A 13391-nucleotide genomic window follows, 5' to 3' on the forward strand; every position below is an offset into this window, starting at 1 on the left:
GAAGTGTTTCTATAATTTAAAATTAATTGTTGTATCATATATCATCTACATTATTAATGTGCTTATTCCAGACATAAGCCATACCCTGCCTTTCAGTTTTATGGTTACTCATTAAGACTTGATTCATTAAGGCTTTATGCATACAATGAATTCAAGCCATTTAATCCTTGTTAATTTCAGTATTTCGTGTCCCTTTAATGATGTCACCTGCTGTGTTAAAGAAAAGCCAATTCACATTTGAGCTGAATAAATCTTTTTATACCCCGGATACATGACAGCCATGCATAGGTTAGCCACTGGATGGATAATGTTCGGGACTAAAGGCAAGTCTGTTTCTTTAAGTTTGTTTCCACATGAGGTGAGAATTTATTCATTTCAGACAGCGCATCGTCACATTTAGAGTTCTCCTCTAAACCAGAAGAACCTATACAAGACTCTTCGTCAGCAAAAAAAAAGCTTGGATTTGCTGCAAAGAATCTCGAAAACTCTTAAGAACTCTGAACTTTCTCTGGAAAAGATGCCATCAAGCTGCTCTTTGCTGAGATCATCTTTCCTGTTAGTCTTAACTTTAATTATGCTTCTGGATTCCAGAGAGATCTCCCAGGACGACAATGAGGTAAAGTACATTTTCTTGTGACTTTATTTGCTGACTTTCATTACAGAAATAAAAACCAGAGGTAATTTATTGACTGTACCAAGAGAACTTACACCCTAGTGTGATATGCATTTACTTTAATTTTCATTTCAGCAGAATTATTCCTTGGGCGAGTTTTAACTTCCTTCTAAAATAATTTAATCTGATATTATCTTACAAATTATGTTGATATGAAACAAACAAAGTGGTTTAAGGTTCAAATGTTTTTTGAAATTATCAAAAAATGCAAACAGCTTTTTTTTTTGTAACCTCAGATGAAAGTAAGTTATTAGATCTGGTTCTGGTTATATCCTAGATGCCCTGCACTCCTTCCATAAGCAGTTTTTATTAATTCTTTAATTGATAATATTATTATCAGTGTATTGCCAGGCAATGCTCTTTTATTATCCTAACAATAATCATAATAATATTGTATAAATAAAAGAGAAAATAACAGTTTTTACTATTCACATGTTCACAGGCTTTTCTGGGGAGTCCTTATCGCCTGCACATCATCTCCACTCCTCTGGAAGCCAACGCTGGTCCTGGAGAAGATACCCCTACCTTCCCACAAGTGGAAGCCGCGTTTCTCATGGACTATAAAACGCAGGCTACTCGAGTGTGGCCACGTGTTATCCTGGACTACATGAGGCACCAGTTAAGGTTCAAAGGACGAACAAAGAAAAGCACAAAGAAAGGATATATTTGGAGGTTCACTGTCTAGTGAAAGTAAAACGCAATAGTGTGAGATCTAATAAACTACTTCTTAAATGTCATCGTTTTCTGTAAGTTTTTTTCTACATCTGTTCCACAGCATCTCTGATCTGTTGTTAAAACTATTTGGACTTTTTCAGATCTTAAATTCAATAAACCCAACCCAGCTGTAGATAATCAGCCGCATAAAACTGAAACTCGTCAGGCATTTCAGGCAATTTTATTTGAGGCAGTGTTTAGTCGAACCAGAATCATCTTTCCCAGTTGGAACATAGACTTACAGCCATCATTTGTTGGATAATGACACACCTGTTTCATAGCCAGGTGAGGCCTGTTCCTTGTTATTTAATGACAAACAAATCATACATAATATTTTAAATTGCTTCAAAGTGTTGAACTTGTATTTTAGCAATTTATTTTAGCATTATTTCCATAGTTTTGAACAAAGACATCACAATATGTAACCAAGAAACAAAACAAAAAACATCTAAAGGAGATGAAATTCTAGTGAAATAATATAAATAAAATAATAGTAAAAAAATCCTTTTGTTAGATTAAACGAGGATGAACTTGTTGATCTTGCATGATAGAAAGACAGAATTATGAGAAAGGAAGAAAGAAAGAGCTAATGAGCCACGGCTAACCACAACATCTGTCAAACATGGTGGAGGCAGTGTTATGACATGAGGTGCCAGAGGGACTATATAAATTGTGTGTGCTGATGATGAGACTGCTGACAGAAGGAGCAGGATGGACTGTGAAGTGTTCAGAGCTGTACCCTCTGCTCAGATTTAGCAAAATGCTGCAAAACTGATCAGACGATGCTACACAGTGCAAATGGATAATGAGCCAAAGCAAACCGCAAAAACAACAGTTTGCTAAAATGGGATATTCTTCAAAGGCCACATCAGTCACCCGACCTAAAGCCAATACAGCATGCTTATGCTTAACATTATGTTGCTTTGTCCAATTACGTTTGAGCCTCTGAAAACAGGGGACTGTGGGTGTTAATGAAGTAGTTTTGCAAAACCTGCAAAAAGTCTGCACTTGAATCACATCTTAACTGTTTAATCTGAAATGCATCGGGGTGGTTTTCAATGTCATTATGCAAAAAACCCATGGAAGTAACGTCAGTTAAGGTTCTACTCCTCTCCATGCTCCAGTCAAAGACCGCCTTTAAGAAATCAGCAGATGCATCTTTAGATGTAATTTGCACCAAGAAATGTCAGCTCTGCTGCTCTCTTGACTAAAGTTGCATCAGCTGACCATGCTGTTTTACACAGAGCACAGAGTCTGCAGGAGGACAAAAATGAGTAACTTTGGGAAAACATGGAGGAAAGGAAGCTGATTAATATTTCTTATATAGGAAAAAAATATGTTTAATAATGCTGTTTTTTTCACTTAAATTCAACTTGGCTCATTAATAAAAAATGAATGATCCAAGTTCAGGTGGGGGTACATTTTTCCCCCTTCTGGAGGACTAGAAGGAGACTGAGAACCAGAAGAGTAACTAAAGAAAACATCAGAAGAGAACAGCTCAGCTGATAAAAGCATGGTTTAAATATTATTATAATACATTACTGACCTTACTATATTGCAAATATTTATAAAAGATAGCAGGTGTTTTAATAACAAAGTAACAAAGTCAAAATTTTTCAAGTGGCTTTATTAATAAAATTATCACGTCAATAACCATTTGTAAGGAAGATCTACTTAAATGTTCTCATTTAAACGAACAGTAACACAGTCCTACTTTAATATCATTATCCCTTCCACAAACAAGATCTTTATTGCAGCTTTTCACGAATAGTGTTTCGACATCTGAAAGATTCCCAATCCTGCTTTACACATGGAAATTACACTTGACACTATACATTTATTATTTAAGTCTGATAACCTAGGCACAGTCTAAAAAACAAAGAACAAAGAACGAAAAAACAATTGGGCATTATAATGTTTGTGTGTTTCGGTGAACAGTCTCTAAAACTGAGACATAAAGAGCAAAAAAAAAGAAAAAAAAAAGTACAGTACAAAAGATAGTTTAAGTATTTTGTAAAAAGGAAAAGAGTTTCTATATTTTACAATACAGACTATTGCAAACAAGTCCCAAAGAGATCTTAGAAGTGTCGAGTCTTTTAGTCAGTAATGAAGGAATGTATTGATATGACAGCCCTATTCATTCAGAAACAGATTTAAAAGGTTTCCAGCTGTACGTCTCTTTGAAAAACATCAAGGGCACTGACCTCACCAAGGTCATCTCAGAAAGTGGAGAACCAAACCGCTGGGCTTTCAGGTGCAAATCAAGCATGAGTATGCGAGCTTACGTTATCGTTACAAGAGCCAAACATGTGGAAAGCATTTTATTTTTAATTATTTAAAAAAAATAAAAAAAACACACCGATGGATGTTCACACTGATGAATAAGATGCAAGCTTTCCAAACAGCAGTCTTAAAGACAGCTCGATAAGAGCAGCGTGGGTGGAGAGTCTGTCAATCAATCAATTTTGTTCAATTTCCAAACATTTAACACAGATATGTAGATGAAGGCCAGTATAAGGCAATGCTCTGCTTTTCCTAAAACTACCACCTGTGTCCCAGTTTCTCACATTATTGTTCTTCAATTTTTTTCTATTTTGTTGTATAAAAAATAAAAACAAAAAAAATAAAAGAAGAAAAAAACGCAATTACCCTACATTTAAACAGATTTGAGGGAAAACGCTAAAACACTTTACAAGACCACAACCCCATTACCTTACCTTATTCTTATCGCCACCAACAATTTATTGTAGTGTAAACCTGAGTTTGATCAACAAACTGGATAAAGCTAAAAAATAGTTTCCTTAAACTGTCCACAACCGCAGAGTATTAACAATGTAAAAGCAGCAGTAACGTTACATATCCCCTATATTTTACTGTGACTTAATTCACTATTAACTTCTCGTATTTCAGAAAACTTGGATGCAAAGTTAAAATGTGTGAAAACAGAACTAGGGGTATTACAATATAAAAAGAAGACAAACATTACCCCATTATCCTTGTTAGAAAAAAAAATAAAGATAGGAATTATTAATTTTAAGACAACATAAATCCATCATACGGTATTAATCCTAGACAGAACCTTGCACAAGGTAAGATCCCATCTCATTTTTGCACAACTTTGGCCACGAAGACTTCATCTACGGATATTTCACTCTTGCCTAAAAGGGATCGGTAAGTGATCCGGACATTTTGTACTGCACTAGTGATCCAGTTACAGTGGACATCCTGCTTGAAAGCTAATGGACTACAGTAAATGTGTGGATTTCAGTGGTTTATGCTCAACATTGCACTTGGTAAAACTGACCAACCGCAGGTCCTGCATTTGTTATGACACTTGGAAGAACTCCACTGGTTATTGGGTGACAGATTTTTAACAATCAGCACTAAATCAGTGTACTAAATGTCAAGCTAGCCACAAATCTGCAAACAATTGAATTTTTTTTTTTTCCCAATAACAATACGTATGAGGATAGAAACTTTTTTGTCCTTCTGGTCAAACTAAATAATCTCATTGTAGCTAATTTCTGGCCATCAGATCTCCTCTCAGTCCCTACCAATGAGCTGAGCTGTGTCATCATCAGAGTGGTGCCTGCCCTCTCCTGTATCATCACTTTCTGAGTCTGTGTCCTCCACCGGTGAGTAGTAGCCTTCATAACCTAGGATGGGTGACTTGCAGTGTGCAGGGGAGGTGAGGCACTGGGCGGTAGTTGTGGTGGTGGTGGCTGAGTAGGCCCCTGGGCTTCCTGTGGGTGACCCCGGGTTGGAGGGTCGAAGCAGAGGAGTGCGCTCTGAGTCTGCGTCACCCTCTGGTCCTTCTTCCTCTCCACGTCCTCCAGTTTCTGTCTCAGACTCAGACTCGGACTGCTCAGGGTTGTTGCGGGTAACGCGCTGTTTGCACACTGGACACGTCTTCTTAGTCTGCGTGAGCCACGGGTCTACACATTTGCAGTGATAGGCTGAAAAGCAGGAACAGTTTGAGGAAACTTATGAAAAACCTACCAGAGGATGATGACTAAAATAATAAACAAGAGTTTTTAAAAGATAAAAAAATTCATATTTTAGAAAATAGGATGGGATTAGATGATTGAGCACTTAAAAAAAAAAAAAAAGTTCAGTGCCTCATCAACACAGAATATCAGATATTTACCATGTGAACAAGGCAAAACGCGCAACTTGTCCCCTTCTTCATACTCATCCAGACATATTGCACACACATCATAGTCATCCCCTGAAAGAGACTGAATGTTACCAGCTCACATCATTAGACATAAACAGGCATGTAACTCCCAATGCACGTAAAAGTCTTCCCAAATGATTAAAAAAATAAAACGCAGCCTTCAAATTTACCGTTATAATAACAGCAAAAATGGTTACCTTTACTGAACTTGTGTATTGGAATGCGTTTCAGCTGTTCCTTGGACAAACGATTTTTCCTCAGCCTTTTTCTGTATTGTACACATCGTATAATCTGAAGAATGGAAAAAAGCTCAGTTTTATCGATGAAAAAAAGATTTACAGTGACGTCTCAACACTTCCCCTGCCTCCCTAAGAAATAACAAATAAATAAATGGGGGAAAACTGTTTAATGCTCATGTACTCATTATTACAAAAAGGGTTGTTTCTCTCCTCTGATGTGTTTGTGGCAGGCTCTATTCATGTGTGCTCTTCTTCATCTGCCCCTCCCTTTGCCACACATTAAGCTACGCTGAGCAGAGAGGCGAGACCGATAAAGTGAAGGTGACATTATGCAAGTGCAAAATAACCAGATTCATTTCTGTAAGTTCAATAAAAGCTGCCTAATAGACATCACTGGGTTTGTTCTTTGCATTCATGTTTGACAACTATCATTAGATACTAAGAAGCTGGATTAGAATAAAGACACAGAGATATGTTGAGTTACAGTTAGGTCACTCTTTTATAACACAAAAAGCCTCTACTACCTCTGGTCCACTTTCATCATGTGTTACTGTATAAACAACCCAGAAAAGATCAATTCATGCATATACTTACGAAAACAACAGACATCACAAGAATGATCATGCACACTACTCCAGTGAAGGGAATAAGGTAGTAGGAAAGCGGAAAAGGAAACTCTGGCTTGAGAATCACATACGCCCTGCAAGTCAAGAAAAGAAAAAAGTAGAAATATGTTTGCTTCTGCAAACCTAATACATATAAACAGATCTGCCTACAGGTTATACATTTCCATATGTAAATTCTGTAGGCAAAGTTTCTGTACTGGAAACCTTCTGGTTTCCCTTTGCAATCTAAGGTCTGTGGACCAACAGTGTTTGAGGTTGCAGAGCAGAAGAGCGAAAACTTTGCAGAAATTCAATCTCAAAAGCATTTGACAATCACTGATGCAATTTGATTAACACAATTCTCTTTCTTATTTACCTGCATTAGTCACGTGACATGATAACAGACAATGATATAAGCTCGCTACAGTGGAAAGCCTGAAAACTGGCCTTTGCCTGAGAAGCTAAATCAGCAGCCAAGCCAAATGGTTCGTAGATTGTAAGCATTAGATTTGTACCAAATAAAAGTTGGTTTAATCTACAGCTTATGTTTAATATTACTGGTATTGTTCTTCCTTACCCCTGTTCCGGAATTATGTAATTCCTAAGAATGTGCGAGGCATAGTAGCTGGTGAATACAGAGGGAATATTAATCTGCTCTGCAATAGTTTCTGAAAAAGAAAAAAAAAATATACAAAACAACAAGAATCAGACACACACAGTAGGACAGTACAATAACAAATATTTATATTTGTAATATTTGTTTTCCCATGTTTATAATAGCACAAATAATTACCATTGCTGTAGTTCATATTGAGCAGAATTTCTGAATAAATGTTGTGAACGATTGCAGCATCGTATCCAGCTTGCTGTGCATTTAAAACCTGAAACAAGTTCCTTACATTAGAGCAGTGTGCTTCTCAGACAACAAATATTCAGTGTTAAACTCTGCTTACCTTTATATCAAAGTTGCAGTCATAACGTTTGATGAGAACAACAAATTTGGTAGTTGTGGCATTAAAAGATGGGGGCAATGGTGGGGGAGGGTCTATTGTTGTGCAAGCATTAGCTGGATGAGAGGCAACCAAAACTCCCTAAGATACAAAGAAAAAAAAAAGCATCTTTATAAAAGAAATCAACCTGCATTTTACCATCTGTACTCCTCCTTCAACACTCAGTTCTCACCATTATTCCATCCTTTGGAAGTGCAGATCCAAACAAAGCAAGGCGGTCCTCAAATATATTGGTAATATTGCTATAATGCTGTAAATACAATATACAAACACTATGAGAACAGGCAAAAGTTTCATGAGAGTCTGAGGCTCATCTTCACAAACAAAGGTTACCAAATTATATGATTTAAAGCTCCAATTCTACTTACAGCATATATATAGGCATCTGTGGGCAAGGGGAGCAGTATGCTGCAGAAAACCAGTATAAGCACACTCAGTTGAGTTCCCATGGACCGACAGCCAAGCTGCACCATCCTTGGTTACTTACGTTGAACTAATCTATAAAAAAGAAGAAGTCATGTTGAACTAGAGATTTATGCTTCAGCAGGAAATCTACACCATAGCTACATTGTAACCACAATCCCTTCTGAAACCCAACAAAGTAACCTACCCCGTCATCTGACGGGCACCTCCCTACAAATATAACTACACGTTGGGTGTGCACAGCCTGCAGCTATTGTGATTGGCCTGTTCAGTACTGATGATTCCCCCTGTGCATTTCTGGCTACTTTTTCAAGATGTTTCTTTTTTTATTTAACAGTCAGAGAATAACAATCATAATCTCAATACGAGTACAAGTAGCCACAGCATTAATATAAGGACTCTCAAATGTCAGCAAATTCCAGGAGGGAGATTGCTGACATTGTTGGGATGGGCGTGATGGAAAGAACAAAGTGGAAAAACTAGAGGAGCAAATATTTTTGCCCTGGAAAAAAGCAAAAAGAAAAAAAAACTGACCAGAACAAAGAATGGAGAAAGAGGAGGGGAAAAAAGTGCCAGCATTTTATTTGTTTCTAGTGGATGGCACCACACATAAAATGTGATAATTAACACATGATGCACCACACACAAGCATAAATGCTGGCAGCCATTCATGCAGGTTACGCCGCAGGCTCTGCAAAGATTCACCACAGAAGTCTATGTGATGCCTTATTATGCAAATAAATGTTTCAAATGGTACAATCTAAGTAAATCTGTAACCTGATTCACAAACAAAGAATGAAGTAACCCACCATCATGCATTTACACAAACTACATTGTTATGGAGTAGCAAGACAAGTACTTTTGGAGGTTATTGCAATGTTGTTGTCCTCATTTGACTTCTTTTAACCCAAGCTAATTGTCATTTTCGCAAGCAAAGGAGCATGTTTACATAAAACACTTAGTTCACTGACTGTTTGCAGTTTCCAGAGGTTTGCTTTGTCGACACACCACTTTTTATCACTTTAACACAGATAAGTAATCTAACCAGTTATTTGGAAGCTTTCCTACAAGATCTGACCACGGTGCATTTGATTTTAAAAAATAGTATTCAAAATGTGTAATTTACCACTCCCATGTAAATCAGAAGAACCGTGGATCTGAAGTGGACTACATCTACATATTCTCCACATATCCCCCACAAATAAACACCCTTTTACATGGAAAAGTATGAATATGCACAGTATACATTCAAGGCCCTTATACTGGCACAGATGAAAACAAGCCAGTTGACTCAAAGTGTGCTCAACAATGCGGAATCTGAATGCACGTACATGTATACCCATACCTTCAAGAAAAAGAGATTTTAAACGACAATACGCTCACTAGGATGAGGTAAAACAAGTGAGATTCTTTTTAGCAAGATAGTAACATTCCCCAAAGGCCACATATGGTTTGTGTCATTAGTTAACCATTTAACCCATATAGAATAGAATAGAATAGAATAGAATGATCCTATAATTGTCCCACGAGGGGAAATTTGGGTGTAACAGCAGCAAGAAAGACACACATACAAACAAACAGTACACAAGACACAGAACAGAAACATACACAATTTGTACATATTTACATCAATTATACTGTATCCTGTCTGTCTAACAAAACAGGAATGTAGCAACTTTTGTCCCTGTTGCTGTTTACAGGAAGTTGACCTGGTATCTTTGCATAGGCTCTGTCGCAACAATAAACCTCATATGACTTAACTATGCAGTTAGGTTAGGTCAAAGTAGACTGACTAGCTGAAATGCGATTAGCATGCAGTTAAGGTCAGTTTCTCCTTAACTCTGACCAAAGTACAAGTAACATTATCTCATGTTTGTATAGTGTGGGAGGGACATACCTCAGTATCCCGCTAATAAGTGCAGTGGGAGGTTTGTGACCTCACCTGGGATTTTCACATGTAACCGTGTTTTTGTTTGTTTTTTAAATATATAACATTTATTTTAATTTTATACTCCCCAATTATCTCTAAAGAGTTAATATTTCCACGACAAAACGACAAACACAGGGAGGATTAACTAAACGTTAGTTGCCGTTTGGCTAGTATTAGCTGACGTTAGATAACAGCTACGTTCTCTTCGTAACAGATAATCATATATCTATTGTGCAGCCCATTCACAACGTTTTATAGAGAACTAACAAAACAAAAACCGATGATACGTCGAATAAAGACAACATACACTTCCACCAAGTTGTATTACCTTACAGCCCCTAGGTTTGTTTGTTATTGCTTCTTCTTCGGTGTTCCGCTCGCTCGTCGTCTTTCTTCTTATTTAGGTTCTGTTGGTGGTTGGCAGACCAGCGTTCAGTGCTGTACCGCCACCTATCGGACTGGAGTGTGAAACAGTAGACGGGAGTTTTGCAAGCTCTATTGAGTGTTTAAACCTTTGGTTACAGTACAATGAAAACAAACATCAATTTCAGGTACAAATATAAGGTTTCAACATAGAGTGATGAAATTAAATTCCTGAGTGTGACAATAAATGAAAAAAGTTGCTGGAAGTCAGAATCAGCTTTATTGGCCAAATATAGTAATTGGGCTACGTTTTTATCTTTGCTCTCAGTGTAAATAGCATAGAAAAACAGACATTACAGACGATAGCAAAATGTATAGCATATTCATATGTGCGATGTGCAAAGTGTAAAGGTATTGGAATAAATTATTAAATAAATAATGGATTGCTAACTAGCTGGTTAAGATATCAATAGTATACACGGATCTCACAGTAATGATATTCAAAACAAACTGTGTTAACGCATTTCAGTCTTGCCTAAAGTGAGGCATGTGAGACATCAAAAAACACTTTACATCCTTTACAATTCTTTGGTTTTACCTTGTTAAGTTACTGTATGGAGAAAATACTCATCAAAGGTCATTACAATCACTGTATGTACTGAAAAAACAACAACAAAAAAACCAAAACGAAACAAAGATCCATGCGAATTGTTAGTAATGTAAAGTTTTATAAACAAATTGATCCTTTTTTTTTTTTTTTACGGTAAAATTCTTTAATCTTGCAGAATTCAAAACAGCATGAATGTAGGGAATAAATTGTTGCCAGAAACCATTCAGAAATTGTTCTGTGATAGAGATGAATGGCTACAACTTAAGGGGTACAACAAATTCTAACATACACAGAATTTGGACTACTAAAAGAACTTTTTCTATATCCACATGTGGCATAAAATCATGGAACAGTTTAATGTGGAACAGTTTAACAGTGGAATTAATGGCCAAACATTACTCAGTTTACAAACAAATATAAATAGATTATTTTTGAGGGAGGAATGTAGAGGGCTGATAATCACACAGTGATTATTCAATGTATAAAATGTAGTTTTTTGTCTTTGTTGGTGAAGTATATAATGTTTTATGTGTGTATTGTGTGTGTAGACTATATACAGTTATGTTGCAAGAGGAAATAAGGTTTTAATTTATCCTGCTTAAGGAAGACTGCTGCATGTGGATAGTACTTCAGTGCTGCCCTCAAGTGGTAGGATCTCTGTAGTATCACATGCAGTGTTTTTGCTGTTGTCAGTCTGATGCCAGGACCTTATCTTCAATGGAAATCAGCTGTAGTACAAATAATAACTCCAAGCAAAATATATAAATAAAGCTTGCATATATACTAGGAAAATGGACCCACTCTCTTTTGTGTAAAGATGCAGCTTTTCAGCAGTGGTGTCAGGCTAGTCATCAGAGTATCAGAGCACAGCGGTATAAAAGAATGACAAAGAATCTACATTTGGATGAGCTTTTGGATAAAAATCAGCAGCTGTATTAAACGTGTCCATACACTGTTAAATGTTAAATTTCTTTCCCTATTTTTACCCTGTTGCTTTCTAAGATAATGATGCTGATAGCAGTGATTTTTTTTTTTTTTGCTTAAAAACATAGAATCTGTGCATGCTAATATCTTGCTTTTTGACACTAAGGAAACAAATGACACTGGGGAGATGAAATTTTGCATCATGATGGCCCCAAGACTTAAATAAAGCTAAATAAAATAAAAATAAATAAAGAGTAAATTATGCTTAGTTTTAGTTTTATTTGTTAGTTTGGTTTGAAAAAAACAAATATTACAACTTTCCTGATGAGGCTTTGATGGACGTGTTTATTGAGACTCTGTCCAGAAGACTGTGAGTCAGCTGCTTTCAAAAGGTTGAGTTTTTATTGTAATATCTGGACTGATTTTCCTGAATGGCTCTCAAATGTACGGCTCCATACATTAATAATAAAAATGAATAAAACTAATACTGAAACTAAAGATTTTCACACAAGAAAAACCCAAATGAAAGAAGAAAATTCGCTGTGGAAACTAAGTGAGACTACACTAACTTAAAAACAAACAGTGAAAGGGAGATGTAAAATGTTTGTGAGTGCGGATGGTTGTCTGTCTGTCTCTCTGTGATGGACCTCACCTCTCGCCCTATGACTGCTGTGAAAGACAGGCCCCGCCCATGCTTCACCACGACGAATATGTCGTGGTGAAGCATGGGAAGGATTTTTTTTTTTAAATTGATAAGATAAAATGAAAATCGCAGAAAGTGAACAAACACATGAAGGTTCATACATTAAGGTATCGTAATGCACTTAAAGTTTTTTGCACTCTTTATGAGAAGATTGAAGGAACTGTTTTACGAATGTGTTTCTCTCCCTTTTGTTACAGCAACCTGTCTGTGCAGCTTTGTCAGCATACAGCAAAGTCTAAAAACATGATAAAGAAAGCCACACCTCCTAAACTTCTCTGCAGTAAGCTACTTACCTTTGGAGTTATAAGCCCATCACCTGAGATTCAGTCTGCTGTAACAATCCCAGTGGCTCAGGCTCTTAAAGCTCAGTTATGTGCACAGACCCTGACTCAAAGGGGATTAGACACTGACAGTAACTATCGGGTGAAAGTGTTTCTTGAAATTTTGCCATATTGTTTATTTGTTGCCACCAGAAAACACTAAAAATATAGCAGATATCGCTGGATTTTGTGTTATAAACAATCTTCTGCCATAAAAAAAATATTTCAAACTGTCCAGGAAATCAAGTAGAAAATGAAATTTATAACCTGAGGTTTGTTACTGTGTCGTTATATATTACAGAGCAGTGTTGTGTGTACTGTGAATTGCACTTGTGGTAATAAACTGTCTGCCATGAGATGTAGCTTTGGCTATTAATTGCTTTGTGCTCCTATTTTACTGAAAGCACGCAATTTATTGAATTAGATCAGCCATATTATCACAGTTAAAAAGGTTCGGGTTGGAAAGGATTCCCATGGAGGTATCTTCAATTATTAAATGTGATATTTATGGGAAAGTAGTTCTTTTTGTTAATCCTTATTCTGTGTTTTCAGGGCCCCCAAGTCCCCCTTTTGATTAATGGATAAGAAGCCCATATGAGTTAAAACAAAGCAAACCTGAACATTCTTGTTTCAGACCAAATTTGAATCACATTCTTACTAAAAATCCAAAGTTAGATTAAAAAAATACAATCAAGCTAAA

At 36.6% G+C, this 13391-nt stretch overlaps 1 protein-coding gene across 1 annotated transcript; it reads right to left on the reverse strand.

The window, feature by feature from the left end:
- Window positions 1-3376: 3376 nt before the first annotated feature.
- rnf167 (ring finger protein 167) lies at window positions 3377-10170 on the reverse strand. Its single transcript, XM_063488017.1, has 10 exons — window positions 10100-10170; window positions 7787-7916; window positions 7591-7668; window positions 7362-7499; window positions 7202-7289; window positions 6986-7076; window positions 6398-6503; window positions 5762-5855; window positions 5535-5615; window positions 3377-5343 (listed from the first exon to the last, which is right to left on the reverse strand). The coding sequence occupies exons 2-10, from the start codon at window positions 7889-7891 to the stop codon at window positions 4931-4933; spliced, it is 1194 nt and encodes a 397-aa protein (XP_063344087.1). The 5' UTR covers window positions 7892-7916; window positions 10100-10170; the 3' UTR covers window positions 3377-4930.
- Window positions 10171-13391: the final 3221 nt, after the last annotated feature.

This window comes from Pelmatolapia mariae, linkage group LG10_11 (assembly GCF_036321145.2).
Source record: "Pelmatolapia mariae isolate MD_Pm_ZW linkage group LG10_11, Pm_UMD_F_2, whole genome shotgun sequence".
NCBI lineage: Eukaryota > Metazoa > Chordata > Actinopteri > Cichliformes > Cichlidae > Pelmatolapia > Pelmatolapia mariae.